Source organism: Perognathus longimembris, chromosome 24, assembly GCF_023159225.1.
Source record: "Perognathus longimembris pacificus isolate PPM17 chromosome 24, ASM2315922v1, whole genome shotgun sequence".
NCBI lineage: Eukaryota > Metazoa > Chordata > Mammalia > Rodentia > Heteromyidae > Perognathus > Perognathus longimembris.
In genome coordinates, this window is record NC_063184.1 from 26,854,641 (window position 1) to 26,881,412 (window position 26,772).

General features: G+C 42.5%; 1 protein-coding gene across 2 annotated transcripts in view; it reads left to right on the forward strand.

Moving 5' to 3' along the window:
• Positions 1–26,772, forward strand: part of Sh3d19 (SH3 domain containing 19) — a 95,531-nt gene that overhangs the window by 32,934 nt on the left and 35,825 nt on the right. For both annotated transcript variants that reach the window (XM_048333829.1, XM_048333830.1), the window contains exons 2-3: positions 7,687–7,726; positions 24,880–24,920. In XM_048333829.1, the coding sequence (XP_048189786.1) occupies positions 7,687–7,726; positions 24,880–24,920 (81 nt within the window). The remainder of the gene's footprint in view (positions 1–7,686; positions 7,727–24,879; positions 24,921–26,772) is intronic.

Below are 26,772 nucleotides of genomic sequence, written 5' to 3' on the forward strand. Positions count from 1 at the left end.
GGCATTCCGTCTTCTGAAGGTGGTGATGTGGAGGGAAGTTTATGAAGAGGCTGGAGGACAGGAGTCTTGAGTCCTCAGCAAGAGATGTATTGCATCAGGAATACCTTCCTGATCCCTAGGCCCGGTACTTTGGCTTTAGCTTTCCTTGATTAAAAGAAAAATGCTCTTTACTGCTCTAAATTCATGATCAAGACTGCCCCACTGTGGATAAAAACTCAAAGACTCAAGTGGGAGGTATCTGCTGCTCGGAGAACTGTGGGCCTCTGATGTTTCTAGCCTTTCCAAAAATGGAGTCTCGATACAGTGGTTTCTAATATAAGTTTATTTTGCAGGTCAGCAAATACAAAGGGAAAACTTTATAAGAGCTGTGTAATAAGTAGAACCAATCCAAGAGGAAACATAAAAAATAAGTCTTTTCCTCTTTAAAAAAAAAATGTTTATTTTTACCCCAACAGCTGAAAAAGCAGCACGTGGTTTAGAAATATTAGTCATCATCATCCTTTTGGATCTGATGTAACAATTTTAAAGTGTTTTGTTTTTTGTGCAGGTAGTAGGGCTTGAACTCAAGGCCTAATGCTCTCTCCTAGTTTTTCCTACATTTAGCTGGTACTCTACCACTTGTGCCTTACCTCCACTTCTGGCTTTTTGGCGGTCAGTTGTAGATAGAGTCTCACAGACTTTTCTGCCTGGGAAATCACAATACTTAGATGTCAGCTTGTTGAGTAGCTAAGATTACAGGGGTGCGCCACCAACTCCCAACTAACAATTTAACTTTTTGTTTTCTGAATTTTTATGTAATGTATACCATCCTGAAAACAGTGAGATGCTTTAGTAATTTTATAACAAAATAAAATATTTACATTTAATATATATCATTCCTTTCTATGTCTCTCATGTTTTATCCTAGTCTGGAGATTCATTGTGGGGTTCTTGAGTCTGAAAATGTGACTGTAAGACCAAAGTACATTATATGCGTAAGTGAAAATGTCACAGTGAGGCCTATTATTTTGTACAGTTAATATAGACTAATAAAAGTGTAAGCCGGGCAACTGGTGGCTGAGTTCAAACCTTGTTACTATATGAAAACAAGACAAGAGTGAATTCCTACATGTACAAGTGGGGGGTAGCCAGACACCAGTGGTGCCTGTAATCCTAGCTACTCAGGAGGCTGAGATCTGAGCACTGTGGTTCAGAGTCAGCCTGGGCAGGCAAAGTGTATGAAACTTTCCTCTCCAATTTAGCTAGCACAAAGCCGGAAGTGGAGCTGTGGGCTCACAAGCACCAACCAGCCTTCAGCAGAAAATTCAAGGGCAAGCCCTATGTATAAGCCCCAATACTAGCACACGTATAAAACATATAAATAAAAGTAAGACAGTGAAAGCTTAGTACCCACAGGGCAAGTGTGGCCTGGAATCGGCTGCCGAGAGCCTCAGAGGATGAAGAGATGCGAAGTGTGAGGATTCCCTGTTGGCAGCTTTCATCCTAAAGGAATTGCTGTGTCTGCTTTTTAGTTCTCCTTCTTCCTTTTACTTTCTCCTAGGATGTATTTATCATTTCTGCAGAGACTACAATGGGAAAATGAAATCAGATTTATTAATTTTTCATAGTAGCTATTGGTTCAAAAGGATTGGGGAGGAAAAAGAGAAAGAGGCTGGAACCATTTCATAAGGGAAGGCTTGGAAATTATTTATAAGTACATTCTTCTTGGCCATTTTTCTACAGACTAGAAAATGAATACTGGACAGAGGATAATCAACTTTTAGACAGTTGTGCGTGTTTCACAGTAAGCATGCATGAAGCTCTTACCATAGTCAGCTCAACTGTTTGCTTACTTAGTCTTCATTCAATTTGAAGAGGGGGTGCCACTGTTATCTAACCGATGTGGATACCAAGGCCTGCAGAGGTTCAGTGTTGTTCCGAGGACATTGAGGTAATAAATCAGGAGTGAAGGAAAGACTCAGAGCAAGACCTGCCTGACCTAGAGTTTCCTCTTTGGAACTTTACGTGGTTGTCATAGAGAAATATTTATTGTTTCCTCGTTGTGAGCGGGCGCCTGGTAGGAAATACCTGGGCTCATTGAGTCATCAGTGCTCACCTTGTTTGCAGAACCTGTAATTCCAGGCGTACACATTAGCCTAAATAGTGTAAAACCAATAGATTGAAGAAAGGGCACATTCTCTGTGTTCTTAAAAGATCAGGTGCGACCTGACTGAATTAGAAAGGAGGCTCAGTCATTCTTACTCGCAACTCCTTTCTGCGCTTGAATGCTGTGCCTGGCCTGTCTGAGCTGGAGTTCCATTTGTTTGAGGAGTGCCCGCTGGAAACCAGGCTGGGAATGTGGCTCAGTGGTAGAGTGCTTGCCTAGCATGCATGTAGCCCTGGGTTCGATTCCTCAGCACCACACACACAGAAAAGGCCAGAATTGGGCGCTGTGGCTCAGGTGGTAGAGTGCTAGCCTTGAGCCAAAAGAAGCCAGGGACAGTGCTCAGGCCCTGTGTTAAAACCACAGGATCAACACCAAAAAAAGGTGGGGGAGGGGAAGGAGCATGAACATGAGTATTAAGGGAGGAGGATCATTAGGAAGCTTGGGGTTTGATGCCAGGAAGATGGATGTCCCTAGTCACTAAGCCAGCCTCTGTCTCTCCTCCCTTCCCCCTGGCTTCTCCGGATCCAGCAGCCCTGATGAAATGTCTTATCTTCTGTACCCTCAGCCAGGATTATTACCCTGGGTGACGACTGTCATTTTGCATCCCTGAAAGCACTGTAAAAAAGCGTAATCATAAAAGGCCTGGCTCAATAGTCAGTTGAATTAAAAAATCAAAATGATTCAGTTGCAACATTTTAAAGAAGATTTATCAAAAAGAAGTAACAGCCTGTTAACTTCTCTTCCAGTTCATGTGTGCTCTATTTTTTTTTCTCCTCTGCATGGTTTGGTTTTGCAAAGGCTACTTGGAGAGAGACGACTAGACCGAGGGTGGGTTGTTTCAGGACAAAGATGACTCTTAAATCACTGTTATGTTTGTAAAAAGTAAATTAGAATTCTTAAGAAGACATTTTTCAGCTATGTCAGATACATCAGTAAGCCAGCCACAACACAAACGATGCAGAGCAGAAAAGAAAACAAGAGGGCATTGGATGTTACCATTATCTACGGACACTTACAAAGCTGCCTGAAACAGGATCTAAGATGCTGTCCATGCTTTCATCAGAGACAGTGATTAGATGAAAGGAACAGACACTTGCTGCGAGCCTGTAGTACACAGTGCCCTGGGTGAAGTGTCTAGTGAAGGATATAAGACTTATAAACATTCTGAGAAGATGTTCCAGGCAGAATAATACTACCCCCCCCCACACACACAAGGTATTTATTCTTACACAGCCAGTGACACCCTTCCAGGCAGCTCAGCACTCTTCCATTTCTTCCGTTAGCTTTATTTACCCAGCAGCCTGGCTGAGTGGGATCGGCGAGATAAGGGTTAACGTCTGTGTGCACATGGGTGTGGCAAGTACTGGAGAAGTCCGCATCAGTCTGTCTGTCCGCCCAGGGTGTCCAGCCTGGCTTGCTGGCACGGTGAGCATGCACTGGTGGCCTTTGACTGACCTCAGGCTCAGTGCGGTAGGTCCCTGGACTTAGTTCCTGATGCGCAGCACTTGGCAGATCAGTTTCAAAGCTAAGGCGTTTTATTTTTAATAACCTCCTTTTTTTGAGGCAAAGTCTTGCTATACGGTCCAGGCTAGCATCAGAGTCACAAACTTTCGGCTTCAACTCCCAAGTGCTGAAATTAAAGGCATTCACTACCATTTTCCCCGTTCATAATTCTTATTTATACTTCTTTTAAAAATTCATAAAAATGTATTTTTATTAAAAAAATTTTAAAGAAAGTATGTGTGTGTGTGTGTGTGTGTGTGTGTGTGTGTGTGTGTGTGTGTGTGCGTGCCAGTCCCGGGCTTGAACTCGGGGCCAGGTTGGTCTCTGGGCTTTTTTGGGCTCAAAGCCGGCACTCTACTACTTGAACCCCAGCTCTACTTCTGGCTCTTTTTGGTGGTGGTTAATTGGAAATAAGAGTCTCATGACTTTTCTGCCCAGGCTGACTTTGAACCATGATCCTCAGATCTCCGCCTCCTAAGTAGTTAGGATGATAGGCGGAAGCCTTTGGCATCATAGAAAGTATTTTTAGAAAAAAAATTTCCAAGAAAATTTGAGACAGTAACTCGTGATTGCTAAATATGCAAAAGTTCAGAGTGCCTCAGCTAATATATTCTTCTCTAAGTATTTAAAAATTAGAAATACTAACTACTAAAGAGTATTTGGTTTGCAGTAAATAAAATCCCTACTCTCCCAGCATTGTATAGAGCCAAGATGAAATTTCCGTGTTTGTCATCGATATGTTCTCATTGTTCTTAAGGGATTTTATCCAAATGTTTTGCTATTGTTGGCAAGCTGAAATGTGGTCTCAGTGATGTGTTCTGTTGATGTCAGCTTTGGAACCAAAGCAATACATACTTACTATTTTTTTGCCAGAAGTTTTACATTTCCACGAATGTATTTCTTGACAATTGTAAAACATTGTTAGCTGTCATGAACACTAGAAAAACGTAGCATATATATGACAAGTGCCTTTTTAAAGCAGGAGAGATACAGATACACACCACACAGACACACACACACACACACACACACACACACACACACACTCAAACTGAAAGGTGGCACTACATCAAAATGTGAGGCCCATTATTTCTATGCTTTGAGGAAAAGGTCAAGCTGAGAACATGTGTTTCCATTTGTTTCCAGTCATCAAGAGCTGGGGGATAGGGAATATCTAAATGGATAATTTATCCTTACCCGCAAAGCATCAACTCTGTGGGTTTCTGGGGTAACGGTTATAAACACAATCACATTTAGTTAGGAATCTATCACAGTAACAACCAAGCCTGAGTTTACGGGAGAATGCTTCAGTAGCCTGGAACAGTTAATCAAGTTATTTTTCTAGGATTTTGTTGGTTAGTACAGTAGAGTAGGATGGTGGGGAGGCACTTCTATTTTCTTAGAGCAGAAAGTGTCCAAATGACTGTAGAATTTCCTGTTTGAAGCGAGAAGGAAAGAGAGAGCTGAGAGCCACTGGCTTCCTGGTGGCCCCGGTCCAGCTGTGCTGGCTGGTCAGAACCCATCAGCCAATCAGTGGGAAGGCTGGATACTGAGCTTGTTTACCAGCATCCATCACATCCTGACTATGTGTCTCCCTCCTCCTGTGTGGAGCCACGGGAAGATGAGTGAGGGAACTGGAACTCAGGCCTAAGTGAACTACGGAACAGCACAGCAAATGGTGTTCTGGGCAGTTGTAGTTCATCTTTAGTCACAGGTAAGAGACACTGCTCTGTGATGGGAAGTTAAACTGATTTCTACCCAGTTCCTAGCTTCCTTTTAAAGTAAAACTAGTAGACTACAAGCCAGAGAGAAACGATTTTCTTTTAATGATTAAAATACCCTCCTCCCCTATTACTAGGTATTTTGCACTCAACAAATAAAAAGCATGGTATTTTTTATGTAAGGAAAGTGTCAGCCCAAGTTACATTAAGACAAAAGTTTTATAAGGTCTAGTAACAATACATCAGGTAGAGAAATTAGAGCTGAGAACTTTAGCTCTGTGGCTTTGGACAGTATTACTGGATTAATATAAATGTATTGTGATTCTATTTGTTAATCTTTAGAAAACTGTTTTAGGGTGCTTCAAAATGCATTCATTTTTTAAAAAAATTTATAACTCATTCATAAGTTCTTGGTGTATCCATTAACCTTGAAAACCTATTCCTTCCCATGTATTTCTCTTCAAAAGTTCTAGAGTTTTCTAGAGAATGAAGAGGAAAAAAAATCCTGCTTGGTCTTTTTTGTGTTTAATTCTATCTTGTTAGCATTAGAATAGATTCTTTAGTATTTGGTAGCATTCATAGATTTTTCTTTTGCTTATTGGTGTGTGTGTGTGTGTGTGTGTGTGTGTGTGTGTGTGTGTGTGTGTGTGTCCCAGTTCTTGAACTCAGGCCTGGCTACTATCCCTGAGCTTTTTGAACAAGACTAGCACTCTATCACTTCTGGCTTTTTTGGTGCTTAATTAGAGACAAGAGACTTATGGACTTTCCTGCCCAGGCTGGCTTCCAGCTGAAATCTCAGCCTTCTGAATAACTAGGGTTACAGGCATGAGCCACTGGTACCTGGCTCTTTCCCTCTTTTTATTAACATCAATTAGTTGTCTTTTTAACAATTTTATGTATGTGTCCAGTCGATCATAATGACCCTTTTACCATTCCCCCCACACCGCTTCCCAAACCAGTCCCGTCAAATCTCTTTGTTCCATTTCATGTGTGTGTGAAGTGTTTTGTCTCTACTCATCTTCCCTCCCTCTCCCCATTTGTCTGCCTTCTTCTTCTAATGCCTTCATCCTAGACATGTCTCAATTTCTTAATGTCCTTTTTTGTTAAAATGTATGTTAATTGTTTAAAGGGATTATGAGGTTCTTTTTAAAGTAATCAGATAATACTGTATTGTGGTGTGTATACTGCTTTGTTTATTAAATTTTCGCATATACTGCTTTCCGTTGTTAAATTTTCCCTAACACTGAGGTTTTTTTTCAGTTTCATTTATTTTCTATTTTTAAGCATCTACTGGGGGAAAATGTGCCTCCCATTTGAAAAATGGCTGCTCGGGGGTTCGGTAGTTCCCGTGTGTGTGATGGTCTTCAGATCTGTGCCATGCCCTTTCAGAGCCAGCCGGAGGAATTCTTGCAGACTTGAGGCAGCTCTCCTCTCGATTCTTATCCTGTAGCAGGATTTCTCAACCTTGGCACTCTTGGCAGTTTATTCTAGAGAATTCTTTGTGTGCATTGCAGGACCCTAAATACTACCTCTGGCCACTTAACCACTAGAGCCCCTTCCTCCCCATTGGGACAACCAAGAAGTATAGATAAGTAGCACATTATACTTCATTATTGGTGAAACATTGAAATGTGGCTTCTGTATTATTCCGGGCACTGGAGAGTTAAGGAGGAGGCCATTCTCTAGTGCATTTGCAGATGTAGACCATTGCTCATTCTTCCCCCTCCCTTTCTCTTAGAAGCTTCTGCCAGCCATGATTCATAGAATGATTTTTTTTTTTTTTTTGAGCTGAGAAATCTGTGGCTTTTCAGTTTCCTTATTTTCTTTCTTTAGCTAAATGTGTTTTGGTTTTAGCGAAGTGTTTAACACAGCAAAGATCTCTTAAAACAAAATAATACATGGAAGGATTTATTTTTCCAAGTAGACAATTTTAACGAAGCCTGGACCGTCTTCGTGCCTGGTCCCTGTGGTGCGCCCGTTCCTCCCTGTCTGGCCGGTGTTCTCACCCCTGAGGAAGAGGGCTGTCGGGCACACCCACTGTCGTGAATAGTCCCAGGGAACACTGATGGTTTGATAGCTGGCATTTGCGAACTTCTTTCTGGGAGGGAAAAACTGGGAAGGGGTGACATTGTCAAAAACAAAAAACCCTGTATTCTTCACTTGACTTATATAACTGTAACCCCCCTGTACATGACCTTTATAATAATAATTTTTAAAATTAAAACACACACACACACACACACACACACACACACACTTCTTTTCCATGGCTCCTAAAGCACATTTTGACCTTGTAACTGTTTTCTTTCTTCGCAGATCGCAACGAACGAAATAAACCAGAGCATCGTTCTTCAAGGTAAGAATTTATAGTATCTGATAATCCCATATGAAACTTCTCATTTGGACACACACGGTCTGGAAGCACAACCAGGGCCTACTTCAGGGTTTGCTACTAGGTTGAAATCTTCTGGGGCATTCAGAGAAGTTTTACAAGGAAAATACTGTTGATTTCCTGAGTAAACTTGTAAGATTCCCCAACTCTGGAAGATGTTTTACTTTGAAAATTCATATCAATGACAGATAATGTCTTCGTAAAAGATTATCTTATTCTCATTTCCTTCCTTTGGTGCCTTATTTTCCTCCTCTCCCTCTGAAGCTTGCCTAATCATACAACTAATATTCCATTATAGAAACTTAGAAAAAGCAATAATACACAGCATGAAAAAACAACAGCAAAAAAAAAAAAAATCTAGCTTCAGCTGGGGATGTGGCTTAGCGGTAGAGTGCCTGCCTAGCATGCATGAAACCCTGGGTTCGATTCCTCAGCACCACATAAATAGGAAAGGCTGGAAGCAGCATTGTGGCTTAAGTGGTAGAGTGCTAGCCTTGAGCACAGAGAGGCTCAGGCACAGAGCACAGGCCCTGAGTTCAAGCCCCAGGACAAAGAAAAAAATAATCTAGCTTGCCTTCTATCAACTAGAGGTAGCTCACTACAGCTACAGTGTTGTTGTGCAATACATGTACATCTATATATTATGCATATCCAAATGGATTATTTTAGGTTTTTTTATTGGGAAGTGTGGTATTGGGCATTGAACTTAGGGTCTTGTGCTTGCTAGGCAGGTCACTTGGAACAGACCTCTGGCCCTTTTTACTCTGGTTATTTTGATATAGGTTCTTGAGTCTTTGACCATCAGGACAATAATCTGTGTATTTATGCTACTACCATAGCTGAGATAACAAGCTCACAGTATCATGTCTGTTGAGATGGGTCTTTTTTTTTTCTTTTCAACCTTAGAACCTGCTATCCTCCCATTCTCCCTTTTTCAAGCAGCTAAGATGTCAGGCATCAGGCTTGAGGCACTACACCCGCCCCCCCCCCCCCCCCCGCTTCTTTTAAGGTCTTGTTAGGTAGTTTCTGATGGCCACCAACAAATGCTTCTCCCTCCCCCCTCCTCCCCCCCCCCCAGTCCTGGAGCTTGAACTCAAGGCCTGAGCACTGTCCCTGGCTTCTTTTTGCTCAAGGCTAGCACTCTACCACTTGAGCCACAGCACCATTCTGGCTTCTTCTGTTTATGTGGTGCTGAGGAATTGAACCCAGGGCTTCATGCATGCTACATAAGCCCTCTACCACTAGGCCACATTCCCAACCCCACCATAATGCTTCTTTAGGGAATCAAACTCTTGAATGTATTGACTTCAATTAAGAAAAATATAAAATCTCTGAAAAGTCTATTACTTAGAGGACAAATGCACAATTGCAAATCAAAATCAGTAAGACTAGAAAATTGTATAGTCTTGAGTTTTGGCACACATATAATGGTGTTTTTACTATCATAATCATAGAACAGTTGGGTTGTTTTATTTTGTTGTTGTTCAGATACTGAGACTTGAACTCAGTACTTGATGTTTTTGCTCTTTGGCTAGCACTCTACCAACTGAGCTATGCCTCTAAACCCATAAAACAGTTTTTAAGACTGTGTATGTGTGTATGTGTGCGTGTGTGTGTGTGTGTGTGTGTGTGTGTGTGTGTGTGTATGTGTGTACTAGTCATGGGGCTTGAACACAGATCCTGAGTACTGTCCCTTAGCTTTTTTACTTAAGGATAACACTACCATTTAAGCCATAGTTCCACTCTGGCTTTTTAGTGGCTAATTGGAGATAAGAGTCTCATGGATTATCCTGCCTGGACCGACTTCAAATCGAAATCCTCAGATCTTAGCCTCCTGAGTAGCTAGGATTATAGGCTTGAGCCACCAGCACCTGGCTAGGATGGACTTTTTTTTTCTTTTTAATAAGAAAGGAAAGGCGAGAAACAAAAGTAAGAGCATTGAGAGCATGTAGAGAAGTATGGATGACAGGAAGTTGGAGGGGTGAAAGATAATACATTGAAAAAATTAATATTTAATGTGCAGTCTTACACTGAAACACCAGACAGCAGAAGGAGATGGGGGGAATGTCACTTAACACGCTTAAAAAAATCTTGAAGATTCAGGTCATCATAAATTGACCGCAATGAAGAATTTTTGTGATTGCTTCTACCTCCTCCCAAAGAGATTTGCTTTGATCTTGTTGCCCTGGGGACAGAGGTGACAGCTGGCTTCAGACACTTGCAGACTGGTACACAGAAGACACTGGCAGGGTTGTTCCCATAAATGCTCTGCCTTACTTAGAGCTGAGCCCTGCCACCTGGAGGAATCTCTGACTACAGGTCTAGGGTAGGAGAAAGTACTAGATGGATCTGAGCTCCTAGTTGAGAAGGAAAGCAAGGAAGTAAGTATCAACTAGTGGAATTATTGACCCCCCCGATATATATATTACACACACACACACACACACACACACACACAGGCTCATTGGTTTGTATTTATCATCCCAGATACTTGAGAGGCAGATACTGAGGAGAACATAGTAGTTTGAAGCCAGATAGGGCAACAGTTAGTGAGACCCTACCTTTACAAAATAAGCTGTAAGTGGTTGGGCATATCTATAATCTCAGCTACGCGGGAGGAATAGGTAGGAAGGATCAAGGTCGAAGGCTGACCAAATAGCCTGAGACTTTATTTTAAAAATAAGTGAAAGCAAGCCAGTTGCTGGGTGGCTCACGCCTGTAATCCTAGCTACTCAGAGAAGGCTGAGATCTGACGGTCGTGGTTTAAAGCCAGCCTGGGCAGAAAAATACCCACCGTTGATTAACCAGCAAAAAGCTAGACGGTATGGTTCAAGTGGTAGAACACCAGCTTTGAGTGAAAGAGCCAAGCAAGAGTCCAAGACCCTGAGTTCAAGCCCTAATCCTCGCAGGCAAGAGAAAGTGATTGATTGACTGAGTGATTGATGGACAGGAAGGAAGGGCGGTCAGAAAGGGCTAGAGGTCACCACCCTCGTCCAGTGGACCTGTCACTAGCATGACATGACTAGCATGTGTGACTCTGGGTGCCGCCAGCAGCAGTGCACACCAACAGCACGCAGGGAGCACTTCTTCCTAGCAAACTGAAGAAATACAGATCATGTCTAAAAAACCACACAACAGCTGGGAGAGTATTTCAGATTTTCAAAAGATTGATGAAGAAAATGCGGTAAATATACACAGTAGAGTTTTATGTCGTTATAAAGTTAAAATGATGTCATGTGCAGGAAAATAAATGGAAATAGAGCCTGTCATGTTAAGTGTGATCAGCCAGATGAGGACAAATAACAGCATATTCTCTCTCACAGGTGCCGCCTAGATTTTAAGAAAGACATGAAAAGTGGGAGGGGGACTGTTAGGAAAGAGGGAGACAGCAGAAGAGAGGACAAGAGAGAAAGAATGAAAGTGAATAGGATCAAAGCCCGTTTTATTCATGTAGGAAAATATCTACTATTTTGGGTTATTTTGGTCTAATGTAGTCTATTATTTTTCCACAATTAATATGCACTAAGAAAAGGTCAAAGAGCTGGGAGTAGTTACAGAACCTATCTGTAATCTCAGCACTCAGGAGACTGAAACAGGAGGATCACAAGTTTCAGGCCAGTTTGAGCTACATAGCAAGACTCTGTCTCAAAAACCCAGGGGCTGGGTCTATAGTTTCCTGGTAGACCATTTGTGGTACCTCTTGTCTAGCATGCACAAGGCTCTAGGTTTGAGTCTCAGCACCATTAAAAGGAAAAAAAAAAAAAAAGATTGGCCACCAATCACAGTGTGGTTTATAGACACTATCTGAAAAATAACTAAAGCAAAGAGACTGGGGGACAAAGAATGGCTTAAGTGGTAGAATAGGTATTCTACCAAGCTCAGGCCCTGAGTTCAAACTCCACTACTTCCATTTTCCCCCTCCCACCCCCACCAAAGAAACAAATGAGTGCCAACTATATATCTAAGGAAAGAAAGAGAAATGTCAATATTTTCTCCCTGCAGATGAGATAGAACACTGAGCCAATGGCAGCAAGGAGTAATGCCCTGGAAGAAAGGAAAAATGTTTGTTTGTTTTTTGCAGAAGATCATTGTTTTCTCTCTAGGGTGGCTGGCGAGATTGGCAATCTATTCTTCTGCCATCCTCAGGCTGGGAGGACCGCCCCACCCCCACCCCTACCCCACAGCTATGCACATTAATACCTGCTGCATCAACTGAGCAGGAAGCAGAAACCCATAAACAAAAGTCATGCACTTTTTGCTGGCTTTTTGGTTCTCCTCAGGCCACTAAGCAGCAAGAATGACAGCCTCAAAAGCCCAGCAAGGAGAAGAAAAATGCCAGTTCTCATGTTTGTGTTTTTTTTTGTAAGGCCAAACACCCTCCAGCTTCTTCACAGCGAGCAGTGCATACATCGAGGATGTCTGCTTGCTTTTTGTCAGTGCTGGGATGTCAAGGTGAAGGAGAGCTTTTACCAAGTGTACAGCACACAGAGCCCCCAAGCTGAAAAGTTCTCTTTCTGCAACTTCTAGAGGTTTGATGGGTACCTTCGATTCCTTGGTTGTTGTTTTGTTATTTGCCTGTTACTGACTGAGCACTTTTTTTCTGTCCTTTTCTACCTATCGGCATTAAAATGTCCTGCTCTGCTGGGCTTAGTTTAACTTCGATCTTTCTGTAGCATTTCCACGGCATATGCTTTGATTCCTGTACTGCTATAAACTAAATTCACACGTCAGCCTTAGTAGTGTGGTACACCATTGTGGAGATTGATGTCCCACAGAATGCTCTCCCGTGGCTCATTGGCATGCCAGGAGATAGTGTGTGTGCTTAGCTAACCTGAGGCCCTGGGTGAGGGGCGCCAAGTGTTCAGGTACCTGAAGGAACCTGTGCATTGCTGATTCACACAAAACGAGAGCCTTCCTGTGATCCACTCAAACTCTGCGATACGCTAAAATGCTCAAGTGGGACTTAGATGAATTTATAACTTTCTTTCCCAGATATGGCTGCTATCTATAATGTCTGGGGGGGGGGTGAAAATAACATGTCATGGAATAGCAGTTGGGAAATGAATTAGAGGGAAACAGGAGCTAAGGAAAATAGAATATGGAGTCCTATGTCATGAACACAAATAAGAAATTTGTTGCCACCCTTCCAGTTTTGGATAATAGAACTCAGTGACTTATAGCATAGCTGCTTCATTGCAAATTTACAGCATTAAAGAAAGAAGGCAGCAAAACAACAACGACAAAAAAAAAACCCTTAAATCTCTTTCTCAAAAATTATAGTTTAACTTTTGGTTTCCCTGAAGCCTTTTTGAAATCACTGTCATAATCCTCTTTGATGCCAATTTGTACGAAAGCATACACCTGTCATCCCAGCTACAGAGAAGACTGAGATTGAGGATCTCTAAGTCAGTCTAATCAAAAAAAGTTTCTCAGTCTCCATCTCAACAGAAAAAGGTAGACATGGTATGTCATTCCAGCTACAATAGGAAGCATAAATAGGAGGATGAAGATCTGGGCAGATGCAGGAAGCAATCATCTGGGCAGAAAGTGAGATCCTATTTCAAAATAACCACACACACAAACACACACACACACACAGTCCACATGGAGTTTGTTTTATTTTATGATATAAGAATTGCAGGACACCGGGCTGGGGATATGGCCTAGTGGCAAGAATTGCAGGACATGAAAGAAGTAAAACGGAAACATTTCGAAGAAATGTGTAAGAATATCTTTATGACTTAAGGGTACAAAGTGGGTTTTTCAACAAAGCCAAACAAGTACCAGACATAAAGAAAAAGAGTAATACATTTGGCAAGTGGAAATGGGAAATATATCAAAAGCATGTAAGAAATAAAGCTGTCTCTATGCAGTACACATAGCTGAAAAAAGTTTGTGTCTGAGAAAAATAAACTATGCTTCAGAAAGAAAAGAGAAATACCTCAGTAAAACTGAGCAAGACAAAGCCTAAGTAACCAATTGATGCAAGAAAAAAAAATTTTTTTTTTGTTTCTTTGGTTTTCTTCAGTCTTGAGGTTTGAACTCAGGGCCTGGGCCTGAGCCCCTTTGTGTTCAAGGCTAGCACTCTACCACTTGAGCCACAGTGCCACATCCAGCTCTTCCTGAGTAGTTTATTAGAGATAAGAGTCTCACGGACTTTCTGCCTGGGCTGGCTTTGAACTGCGATCCTTGGATCTCAGCCTCTTGAGTAGCTAGGATGACAGGCGTGAACCATCAACACTGGCAAAGAAAAAAAAATTTTTCCTACTTTGTCAGTGAAAGATGTGCTGGTTGGGATGTAGCTCTGCTGTAAACAGCACTTGCTCAGACAGAAAGAGGGAGGGAGAGATGGCAAGGGGGAGGGGAAGAGGCTAGAGGGAGAGAAGGGAGAGGGGGGTTGAAGAAGAGGAGGGAGAGGAGGAGGAAGTAAGAAGGGGAAGGAGCAGGGAAAAGGAGGAGGGGGGGGAGGAGGAGGAGGAAGAGGAGAAGGAGGAGGAGGCAACCATGATAATTTATTTCCTTGTCAGACATCTCAAGCCTGGCTGTGTCAGGTATGGCTGAGACTGTGTAATTTGGCACAACAGTAAGGAGTAGGCAGCTAACAGGATTCTTGCTGACGCGGAGATGGTGGAGGGGGAAGGACCCGTCCACCACACGGAGATGGCGGTCGGGTATGGAGGATGGAGGCTTCTTGCTAAAAGTGACTTGGCCTTCTTTGTTCAAAGGAGATTTTTACAAAGAAGCGCATGGATGGGCCAAGGAGAAGGTTCAGGAGCCCTATGTTTGGCCAAGCGAAGAGTCTTTGGTCAGCTCAGAGTAGCACTGTTTGGATTAAGGAACCGCACTTATGTGTGATAACAGATACATCTCAGAAACATAGTTTTGGATGACAAATAACAAAGTTGTAAAAGGACAGGATCAGGAAGATAGCATTTATACGCAGCAGAGGTCATCAGAGGGGCAAGTCAGAACCTTGCAGCTGCTTGTGAATCGGGTTTATAGGAACCCAGGCACACCCATTTATTTGCACATGGTCTGTGGCTGAGTTCACAGCCAAACAGCAGAGTTGTTAAAAACAGGGACCACGTTTGGGCCCTGGTGGTTCACGCTTATGAGCCTAACTACTCAAGAGGCTGAGATCGGAGGATCGAAGTTCAAAGCCAGCTCGGGCAGGAAAGTCTGTGAGATGTTTACTTCCAGTTAGCCACCAAAAAGCCAGAAGTGGAACTGTATGTAGGTCAAGTGGTAGGGTGCCAGCCATGAGCAAAAAAGCCCCAAAAGAGCACATATGCCCTTAAGTTCAAGCCCCAGGACTGACAAAAAATAATAATAATAATTTTTACAGAAAGCAAACAGTCTAGATGGCATTGTTGGAATGACAGTTGATTAGCCCTGCACCTAGATATGAGTTGTGAAGGAGTCTCACCTAAACCTTCCTGCTTGGACTGGCTTCAAACCACTGTCTTCCCGATCTGAGCTTCCCAAATTCCTAGGATTGATAGGCATGAGCCACCGGAACCCAGCTCTGAAATGTTTGTTTCTGAAAGAGGACAATTAAGAGGAGGGAATAGTGAAAAATGTTCAGAAAACATTCTCGTTTCACCTTGATGCACAGCTCTGCCCCACTGTTGCTACTTGCAGGAAGCTCTTCTCATTCTGTGCAGTGTTATTCCTTTTTGCTACAGTGTTCCACAAGTAACCCATCACAATCTCTCTTCACAGTAGCACAAGAACGTACACCACCACCCTTCCTTCCTTAGGTCACCATTATCAGGAGTCTTAGCTGGAGCCCGTAGCTCACTCCTGTAATCTTAGCTACTCAGGAGCCCATGATCTGAGTGAGGATCAAGACTCAGAGCCAATCTGGGCAAACAAATCCCAGAGACTCTTGTCTTCAATAAACCAGCAAAAAGTTACAAGTGAAAGTGAGAGCTCCAGTGTCCTGAGTTCAATAGGCATGAGTATGCACGCATGGACACACACACACACACACACACACACACACACACACACACACACACGATATTATCTGTGTTTATTCCCAAATCTCAGATAACTTCCTAGTGATACGGCTTGGTACCAGATTTTAGGACACATTCTGAGGCCTCTCCTTCCCCATCCCCACCCACAGACGGACTCAAACCCCAGCGCGCAGAGTGGCACCTGGCTCCGTTCATTCAGAGTCACGAGCTGGTGGTGTTGCAGTCAGAGCCAAGCGCTTCGGCATTGAGAATCTCACAGGGTCTGGGTTCTCTGCTTTGGTGCCCTGTGGTTAGTTGATCTTATAAAGATGTTGTGCATTTTATGTTGACACCTTATCAAAATCGAATAGCTAAGAAGCAAGAGATTTCACTCACTTTTGTTTTGGTCCTTTTCTACATATATCTGCATTAAAATGTCCTGCTCCGCTGGGCTTAGTTTAACTTCGATCTTTCTGTAGCATTTCCAAGGCGTATGCTTTGATTCCTGTACTTCTATAAACTAGGGCCTGGGTGTAATGACTCTCTGGCATTATGTTTTTGCAAGCTATAAGCGAAACATTACTTTTTTCTATAGCATCTGTAATGCCGTAAACAAGGTGACAAATTAAAGTGTATATAGGCTTGGTGGGGAAGAGAAGTCCTTTGGCAATAGAAGAACAAAAGGATTTAATGTTGTACGTCATCCTCCAGAGAATATGTACATTGTGCTGTTTCGCTGTGTTTTTAAGAAATATGACTTCTGCGTCTCCCCCTAGTGGGGTGGCAATGGAAATGAAGCATTTCTGTGGGGTATCAGCTGGGTAATGGGAACATTCTCTCAGAGGCCCACCCCTGCCATGGTACTTAGTGGGGGGGTGGGGGGGGGTCTGTAGGCTGCTTCACATTAAGCCATCAGCACACCGCAGTTAGGTGTGGAGGAACAGTTGGATCTGGATTGATCTCTTTGTCTCAGACTTGGGGGGGGGTGACTGCCCACTCTTTGCAGCCTAGGGAATGCATGACACTCCTGGCCTTTCAGTTCCTCCCTCCTGCCTCTTCCCTCACTTGCCCTTGGGTTGTATTTTACATTCGTCCTTCGCCTTTCTGCAGCATAATTTAGAAGCTGTTATTTGTACAGATTTGCAAATCTATATTGAAGTGCCTCAGCTGAGGGAGCAGATACACATCCACGCTCCTCTCTCTGTCTGCCTGCGATGGCTTTATTCTAACTACTCAATGTCCTTGTGCGATCAGACTTTATTTTTAATTACTTTACTGGCATTTTTTTTTTAATGTTGGCCATTGGTTAGGACTAGAAACCACAAAAGCATGCTGATTACTAGAAGAATCTTAATTAATTGGACAGAATTAGTGTTAAAAAAAAACAAACAAACAGCCAGGCACTAGTAACTTATCCCCTATAATCCTTGCTACTCAGGAGCCTGAGATCTGAGGATTGTGCTTTGAAGCCAGCCAGGGCGAGAAAGTCTGTGAGACTCTTATCTCCAATTGTCATCAAAAAGCCAAAAGTGGAGTTGTGGCTCTAGTGGTAGGGTGCTAGCCTTGAGCATAAAAGCTCATGAACAATGCCCAGGTCCTGAGTTCAAACCCCAGAACCAGCACAAAAAGTCTAAGAGAATATTATCCTCTACTGCACACACACACACACACACACACACACACACACACACACACACACACAGTCCTAAGTGACTCAAGTGGTAGAGCCACCAGCCTTGAGTGAAAAGCTAAGGCACAGTACTTCCGCCATGGGTTCATACTTGAGTACTGGCCCGCATGGTCTTGTGTGTGCACGCACATGCGCGCACGTGTACACACACACACACACACACCATTCAGTTGCCTATTTACCTCCCATCCCTTCCCATTAACACTCTTCATCAGACCTTATCTTATTCTGTGATAAGCCCTTTCCCTAACCAGTCCCCTCTCCATGCAGAACCTTTGTGTCAGAGCCTTGATGCCTGCCCTGGAGACAAGGTCTTGCCACTCTGATCTTGTCCCCGTGGTAGGCAGCCGCTCCAGAGGCACAGATTGCGCTTCTGTACGACACTTGTAACTGCGCACAGTAAGAGCCACATACCAGGGACCCTGCGTGCTCCCCGTCGCCTTTGGTCATTTAGAGAATAGAAAAATAGAAGGGAAGGATTGATTGTCTTGAAGGCTTCAGAGTAGAGTGGCAGTGTGCGCGCGCGCGCGTGTGTGTGTGTGTGTGTGTGTGTGTGTGTGTGTGTACAGGACACACACACCCTCAGTTGCCAACCTGTTTCCTGAAGATAGTGCTCTCCTTGGCTTCCTCAGGCCGGTCCACGGAGGCTGCGAGGGAGCAGCAGGCAGGGCCTGAAGTTTATCGCCATCTCTTTCTCGATGGTTTCTCTAGAAGGTTCTAAAGAGAAGCTCCAGGGAAGGCATCCTCAGAAACCCAATCTCATCCTTCAAAACTTTTCCACATGGGAAATCCTAGCTTTTTTCTTTTCTTTTTGCCAGTCCTGGGCCTTGAACTCAGGAACTGAGCACTGTTCCTGGCTTCTTTTTGCTCAAGGCTAGCACTCTACCTCTTGAGCCACAGCGCCACTTCTGGCCATTTTCTGTTTATGTGGTGCTGAGGAATCGAACCCAGGGCTTCATGCATGCTAGGCAAGCACTCTACCGCTAAGCCACATTCCCAGCCCCTAATCCTAGCTTCTTTTTGAGTTAAAAACTGGAGGACTGAGGTTTCAGGCTGAAAAGTCCTGTAGAGTCCATCTCCAAAAGAATTTTTTTAAAAGCTGGGCTTGGGTGTGGCTCAAATTGTAGAGCACCAGCCGAGCAAGCACCAAGTCCTGAGTTCAAACCCCTACTAGTAATCCTAATTTGACTTTCATGTCCTTTTGTTACCAAATGTGTTCTTGGTATTCAGTGCAAAAGTTTTCCAATGGCTTTGCAATAAACAGAAACTATCTGGCAGGAGAGCTACTAGTCCAGATTGTGTAATGGAGACATTTCTAAATATTTGCAGAAAAGCTTTGTGCCTGCCTACACACTGCAGGAATTTGGGTTGCAATTCCCAGAGGAGAACAAGAACTTGTGTTGGCAGAATGAACTCAGCCGATTTCTGTGTTTCCTTTACATTCCTGGTCAAATCCTCTGCTTTAGGGACTGCTTATTTTTTGAGGACCTGGTGCAGTGAGTTTTTATAGATATATTTATTTTTATTAGTAAAATAAAGTCTTTTCTAAAGCCCTTAGTCCATGTAAGTACATGGACTAGGTTTTGCTTTTTTGTTTACATTTTGTGTCCTATTGTTATTTTCTCAACTTAGTTGAGAAAGCTTATTTTATTCTGGCTTAGGCATCACTGAATGTTTACTAGAAGAGAGAAGGGTTTCCTGCTCGAAGACTTTTGTTTAATCAAGTGGATAAGCTGAGGAATGAGTGGCCAGAGCATTCACATGAGCAATGTTTTAAATAATTAATTTACTTCATTGTTATTATAAAGGTGATATACAGAGAGAGGGAATACAATTACATGAGTCAGGTAATGACACATTAACATTTGGGGGGTGGGGGTTCAGTTGTGGTGCTTGAACTCTGGGCCTGGGCGCTGTCCTGAGCTCTTCAGCTCATGGCTAGAGCTCTGCCACTTGAGCCACAGTGCCACTTCCTGTTTCCGGTGATTAATTGTTTTTGTTTTTGTTTTTCCCAGTCCTGGAGCTTGAACTCAGGGCTTGGGCACTGTCCCTGGCTTCTTTTTGCTCAAGGCTAGCACTCTGCCACTTGAGCCACAGCGCCACTTCTGGACTTTTCTATATATGAGGTGCTGAGGAATCAAACCCAGGGCTTCATGTATACAAGGCAAGGGCTCTTGCCACTAGGCCATATTCCCAGCCCCTTCGGTGATTAATTGGAGATAAGAGTGTCTCGGCCTTTCCTGCCTGGGCTGGCTTTGAATCTTAATCTCAGATCTCAGCCTCCTGAGTATCTAGGATTACAGGTGTGAACCACTGGCCCCCAACTACATTAACCATTTTTTAAGCTGGTATAACTATAGTCCCAGTTATTTGGGAGATGGGGGCAACAGAATCCTGTGAACCCATAAGTACCAACCAGATCAGCCTGTGTGTCAAAAACAAACAAAAAAGCTATTTTTTGAAATGTATTTGGTGTGGGGAAAAAACTATAGTCTTTTGGGGTGGGGGGCATTGTTTTGTTTATTGAGCCCGAATCTCACTATGTAAATCAGGTTAGCCTAGAACTGGTAATCCTCCGATCTCACCCTCCCAAGTGCTGGGATTACAGACATGCACCACTGTGCCTTCTTGCTATATCTTAAACAATTTAAGCACTTTTAATTAATAACATCTAAATTTAGCTCTTTGCAAAAAAAAAAAGAAAGAGAGAAACTATTGGCCTTAATATTTCATATGAAATTTGGGCTTTAAGCTGACCTAATTTCTTCCTAAGCTTTTAGAAGTATCTGCTAATATGTTGATCCATTTTCAGGTGCTTGGAATGTGTATTTGCTTTTGCACTAAAAAAGATGACAGGCTCTCATCCCTTATGGCAGTTTTATTTTAATCACATAAAGGATGGAGATATGAGCTTCTAACCTTTCTTTCTATCATTGCTGCCTTTCTACTAAACCCACGGGTCTCTCCTTTGCTTTTTATTGATAGTAAGGGTTTCTAAGAGGAGGATAGCACATTGGGTAGTTGAGCTGGCCTTCGCCTCATCTAGACAGCATCACATGATGAAGTAAAGGCATCTTCCCGCGTGTCCTTGGGCACGCACGCAGGTCCTTGTTTGTAACACATTCTGTGGTGGGCCGCTTCCAATATCAGCTGCTTCTGGAACTCGGAGTTTTGTTACTGATTTATTTTTCTTTTAGCCACATCGTCAATAGGCACCACAGACCCATACTATGTAGCGCTCACTTCTAGAGTTCAATTCTGAGTGATCCAAAGTGAGTTAAGAATGCTGCCCAGTTGGAGGCCTGATTTATTTGTCTGCACTAATTGCAACTCCGTTAAATAATTAATTCTCCCACTTTTACTCTAATAAATTGACTAGATGCTATGTGGAGTCTGTTCCTTGTTTCTTCCTTTCATCCTTCTTCCCTTCTTCTCCTATATCCTTTCTCTGTCTCCAAATTCAAGTAATCCATGAGGGCTGGGAATATGGCCTAGTGGCAAGAGTGCTTGCCTCGTATACATGAGGCCCTGGGTTCAATTCCCCAGCACCACATATACAGAAAATGGCCAGAAGGGGCGCTGTGGCTCAAGTGGCAGAGTGCTAGCCTTGAGCAAGAAGAAGCCAGGGACAATGCTCAGGCCCTGAGTCCAAGCCCCAGGACTGGCCAAAAAAAACAAAACAAAACAATCAAGTAATCCATGAATCAGATAAGTATCTACACGTATCTTCCTTTGATTTTTCAGTATCTCCAAAGCAAATGAGTTAATCTGGACTTAGTTAAAAAGTGTTCATGCACTCAGGAAATGAAAATGTAACTTATAGCTAGAAATAGGAGAGTTCAAATCGGTTCTCCTTAGAGTAGACATCCAAAGGCACTCCCAGGGAGGACTGGAGGCTCACGAGGCCTAGCCCGACACACCTGAGGTCCCGAGGTCACACCCCAGCGCTGCACAACAGAAAGGTGCCACCACTGTCAAAGGCAACACTGCTGCCATGGCAGGCCTTCACAGGAACAAGAGAAGAATCGATGGCATGTGTTGGAGGAGAACTTGCATATTGCTATTACTCTTCATTCTTGACGTTTGACTTGGTGTTCATTTCTCCTTTCACAGATGTTGAGCCTTTAAACGCAGACTCTCTCAATTGGGAAACATTGGCCTTTCATTTTCCCTTCTTCCGTGTGATCAGATGACTCTTGAATTCCCGCCAAGTTTCCTGTGTCCTAATTTCTCTTGCCAGGTGCGGTCCCCTGCCAGCCTCCTGATTGTCACCGTGTGTGCCAGGTCTTCCCTGAATTCCACAGGAAGTGGACAGAGGAAAGTGCCACCCTAGTACATGTAGTTTTCCAACAAAGATGACAGTATTTAGGTTCTCTTTTCTTCCCCCTCTTTTTTCCTTTTAAGAACTTTTCTTCACATACACTGAAATAATTGTTAAGCAGGGTGATAGGCGACACCATTGTGTTGAAGAGGTTTCTTCCGTATGATGCATTGTATGACATAGAATGTGAGCATTAGACTCCAACACAACATTTGATTTGGCTCCAGATACAGCAGACAATGAAATAACTGAATAGGCAGAATTACCTCTGAAATTCTATGAAGGGACATTTAAATTACCATATCTGTTTCCAAATTAAGCGTATTGGAGTCAAAGGCCCTATCCGTACTAAGGCCAATCTTGCCAGTTTTCTATCTATGGTTGTTCTCCATTGAGTTCCAGATGTTCGTCAAAGTGACTTTGTTTTCATGAAAGACGCTTTTTTGTGCATGTCTGGGGTGCTGGGGGATAGATTCTGGGGCCTCGTGTGTGCTAGGCAAGTACTCCACTACTGAGCTCCCTCTCCAGCCTTTTGTGTTCTGAGAAGAGCTCTCATAGAGCTCATTCTGGTCTTGAATTCCGTGTCGCTGGGGTTTCCCTTGAACTCACCATCCTCTTGCCTCCATCTCTTTAATACCTAGATTACAGGTATATACCAACACACCCTGTGAAAAAATACCCATTTTTAAACTTTAGACACACACTTTTGGCAAGATATATATATATGTATATATATGCACATATATGTATATATATGTATATATGTGTGTATATGTATATATATATGTGTGTGTGTATATATATATATATATATATACACACACACATACACAAGATACAACTGGGAATTGAGGCCAACAAGATGAAGCCAGCAGCAAAAGGATTCCTCAGGATTTGCTTATTAAATTGGATTGTAGGTAGTGTCACCAGTACCATGTAAATTATATTTATTTCTCTACACGAGTAGGATTGGGTTCACATTAGGTCAATGAGCACATGATTCAGTCGAGTGAGCTGCACTGGAAACATGAGTAGAAGACATTATTCTCCTTGAGAAGCTTGAAGTCTAATTAGGGAGTCAAGACACGAATAAAGAAAAAAAAATCTTGAAGAACTGAGACAGACAGGGTAACATATTCTAATTTTAAATGCGCTGGAGTTCTAAGTAACATAGTGGAACTGAAATCTTTGAACTTTTATGGGATTTCTTTTTTTAATAGATTTAAAGAAATGGAAAACTAAAATCTACAGAGCCACTGATCCAGGACTGTTTTGTGAAAAGTATCTGGGAAGGGTGACCTAGCAGTCCAAAGAGCTGTGTTTTCCATGAGAATGGAAACTTACCACTAAAGCTTGTAGGCAGCCGCACCTGTAATCCTAGCTACTCAAGACGCTGGATCTGAGGATCACAGTTAAAGTCAGCCTGGGCAGGAAAGTCTGCGAGACTCTTATCTCCAATTAACCACCAAAAAAAGTCAGAAGTAGAGCTGTAGCTCAAGTGGTATAGTTGCTAGCCTTAAGCAAAAAGACTAAGTGACAGCACCTAGGCCCCAAGTTCAAGCCCTACTACTGACACACACACACACACACACACACACACACACACACACACACACACACACACACACACACACACACACACACACACACACACACACACACACACACACACACACACACACACACACACACACACACACACACACACACACACACACACACACACACACACACACACACACACACACACACACACACACACACACACACACACACCCAAAACCTATGTAGAAGGTTAATGTAACTTAAGTAGGGTCTTTTTGTTTGGGTTGGTTTTTTAAAAAGAGTTATCATCATAATTTGCTTCTCCTTAAAGAAGATGAAGTAGAAGACTCCCTGATGGAGTTCAGGGTTGTATTATCCATCTTAATGACCACAGTTGGGCTGTCTGTGGTGATGAGAAGCTGAGTGAGCTCAGCACTCAGTAACTTTCCCCTAAAGACTTACAGTCTTAAGTCTGTAAGTTCTTTGTAGTTGTGTTATGGTTTATAACTTTAGCAAGAGGTACTCTGTGGAGTTGGAGGTGTGGGCGAATATCTGCCTAGCACGCATGAGTCATTGGATTGGCTTCCTGGTATTCCTCTCAGTTGTTTTTCTGTATAAGCCTTTATTCCCAGACTCCTAAACTACGGAGCTTCTCAGAAAGTTAGGCCTGTAAGAAGATCGTTTGCTTTTTCTTTCCTATTATTCTTCATATCTGGCCTACATAAGCAATGGTGAAAATGCTGGACTGGAGGCATGGCTCCGTTGATAAAACACCAACCAACCAATGCTGAAGACCTGAGTTCAAGCATCAGTACTGCAACAAAAAAAGTAACAATTTAAAGAACATTCTAAAAAGTATAAAATTTTCCCTAAATCATTTCAGTAAACTTTCAAGGTTGTATCTTTGTTTTCCAAATGGTTTAAAAAGCAATTAGTGCAGTTGGTTTGAATAAAGATAGAACGTGAAGCAAAAATCCTTCCCCTTGACCTAAAAGCATAAACTTGTAGTTAGAGAGTCTTAACCAATGAATCAACAAAGGCGCAGAAGGTATTGTAACTTGATCAACATCCCACAATCCGGGGTAACACCAGAATCGCTGAAGAGAACTCAGAGCAAACCGATTGCATGGGAAGGTAGTAATAGTTCAAATCTAATCTGAAAGAAATGCTGTTGGTCCTGAGGTGACAGTCTATTTCGATCTGGATGAGGAGACAGACACGTGACCATCAAGCAGGATGATATTAAGTGTGAAGAATAAGCTCTTCTGAGCTCCATGCCATTCTGCGAGAACACGTGGTGTGTAGCTCTCAAGGGAACACGTGAGATGTCGATTTCTAGGAAAGCAATTTTAAGGCAAACTTTTATTCACAGTGCAGACATTCCTCCTCAGGCTCCTCGCTTCCCATGAAACATATCAATATGAAAGGCAATTTAAATGTTCTAATATTCTGTTTTGTTCAGAGAATAAGCCAGTAACAGACGTATCTAACTTGTTGCCTGGCACCATACTGCGTCCCAGAAATGAGCCAGCATTATGAATAGCTCTTCTTCAAAAGGACTGATGAGTGTGTAATTTGTTTTCTTTCTATCTTTTTCTAGCCAAGGACCTTTGTCATCCATCAGAGCAGTGATCAAGAGATGTAAGTTTGTTTTGTTCTCCTCTGTGTTTTTCTCTGTTGTAATTTTAGATGATCACTTAGGTTTCTAGCAAGTGACTGTATTTGTTGACTCTATGAATAACTTCACAGTTGTACCTTATCCTAAACCCTGAGTGATAAAGCAGTTCAGACAAACAGCTAGTTTTTCAGTGTCCATTTGTTGATAAGCCAGAGTCAGATCTTTCTCGTATAGAATGATACTGTTTCAAAACAAAATCTGCTATGGAGTTAGTTCTGTGATCCGATATCGTTTTATATAGTCATTTTCTACAATTAGGAACATCTGGTAGGTTTAAAAAAAATAACCCTTTTCTTTCTGGTTTGTTTGCTTTCATGAGCTCTATTCACAATATTATGTAAGCTAAATAAATGCCTATGTATGGATAAAAGTTCTTTGTACTTTGTGTCTTTACCTCCTGGTGAAAGTGTTTGTTTTGTTTTTTCATTTTTCTTTCTGTGTTGTTACTGGGGCTTGAACTCCATCTTCAAGCTCTTGCTTAAACTTCGAGTTTCAAGTTTTTACTCAGCTTTTTTGCTTTCAGCTGACATTCTACCGCTTGAGCCATGCCTCCCTTTCTGGCCTCATTATTTGAAGATAAAAGTCTACAGGATTTGTCTTCCCAGGCTGGCTTTGATTCTCAGATCTCAGCCTCCTGAGCAACTAAGATTATATGTGTGAGCCACCAGTGCCCAATGATTTTATTACCTTTTTTTATTTTTAATGTTTTTGTGGGGCTTGAGCTCAGGGCCTGGGCGCTGTCCCTGAGCTTTCTCCGTTTAAGGCCAATGCTCTAACACTTTTGGTTTTCTGGTGGTTAACTGAGAATAAACATCTCATGGACTTTCCTGACTTTGAACCTCAGTCTCAGATCTCAGCCTTCTGAGTAGCTAGGAGTACAGGCATGAGCCACTGGCACTAGACTTCATTACTCTTCTTTTTTCTTTTCTTTTCTTACCAGTCCTGAGCTTTAACTCAGGGCCTGGGCACTGTCCCTGAGCTTCTTTTGCTCAAGGCTAGCACTCTATCACTTGAGCCACAGCGCCACTTCTAGCTTTCTCTGTTCATGTGGTAGGTACTAAGGAATCAAACCCAGGGCTTCGTGCATGCTAGGCAAGCACCCTACCACTAAGCCACATTCCCAGACCCTTCATTTCTTTTTTAAACAAAGATCTGCAACTGGGTGCGTTTCAAATTCTTACATCATTCTAGTTCCAAACAGAATCATGACTAATTCTTTTTGTATTAATTGTTGTGTTCCCTAAGTATTTCACTTTTTTTAAACAAGTCTTAATTAGATAAATCTGAAATTTCACATTCTTCATTCACTGATGTGTGTGTGTGTGTGTATAGCACTCTCTTCAAAATCATCCCCTACTGAAGTAGTAAGTTGATTTTTGCCAAAATGGTTCTTAGATTTTTTTTTTAAATTTGCACTTAGAGGCAGATTTTTGGACTCTGATTGTATGAGCAAGTGATCCAGTCTGTTGCAGCCATGTATTTCTCTGCCCTCTCAGTCTGTGGTTCATCAGCTTCTCTTTTCTAAGTATCCAGAGTAGGGACGAACAGTGTCAGCAAGTCAGTCTTGCTCCTAATGTCCTTGTAGAGAGAGCTCTCCCTTTCCCCTTCTATAACCCCTTCTTTTTCTCCTTTAGCATTCATGAATAGCTCACGACAAAATGACCCGTGGAAGAGGTATGTTTGTAACAATACCATGAAGCCAATAATTAACATGAAGCTGGTCCCAACTTTAGTACCAGTAGTAATGTGATTTGTAGCACATTACCACATCCCATTGGGTGAGCCTTGGACTTAATGAAAACCTTCCTACCAATC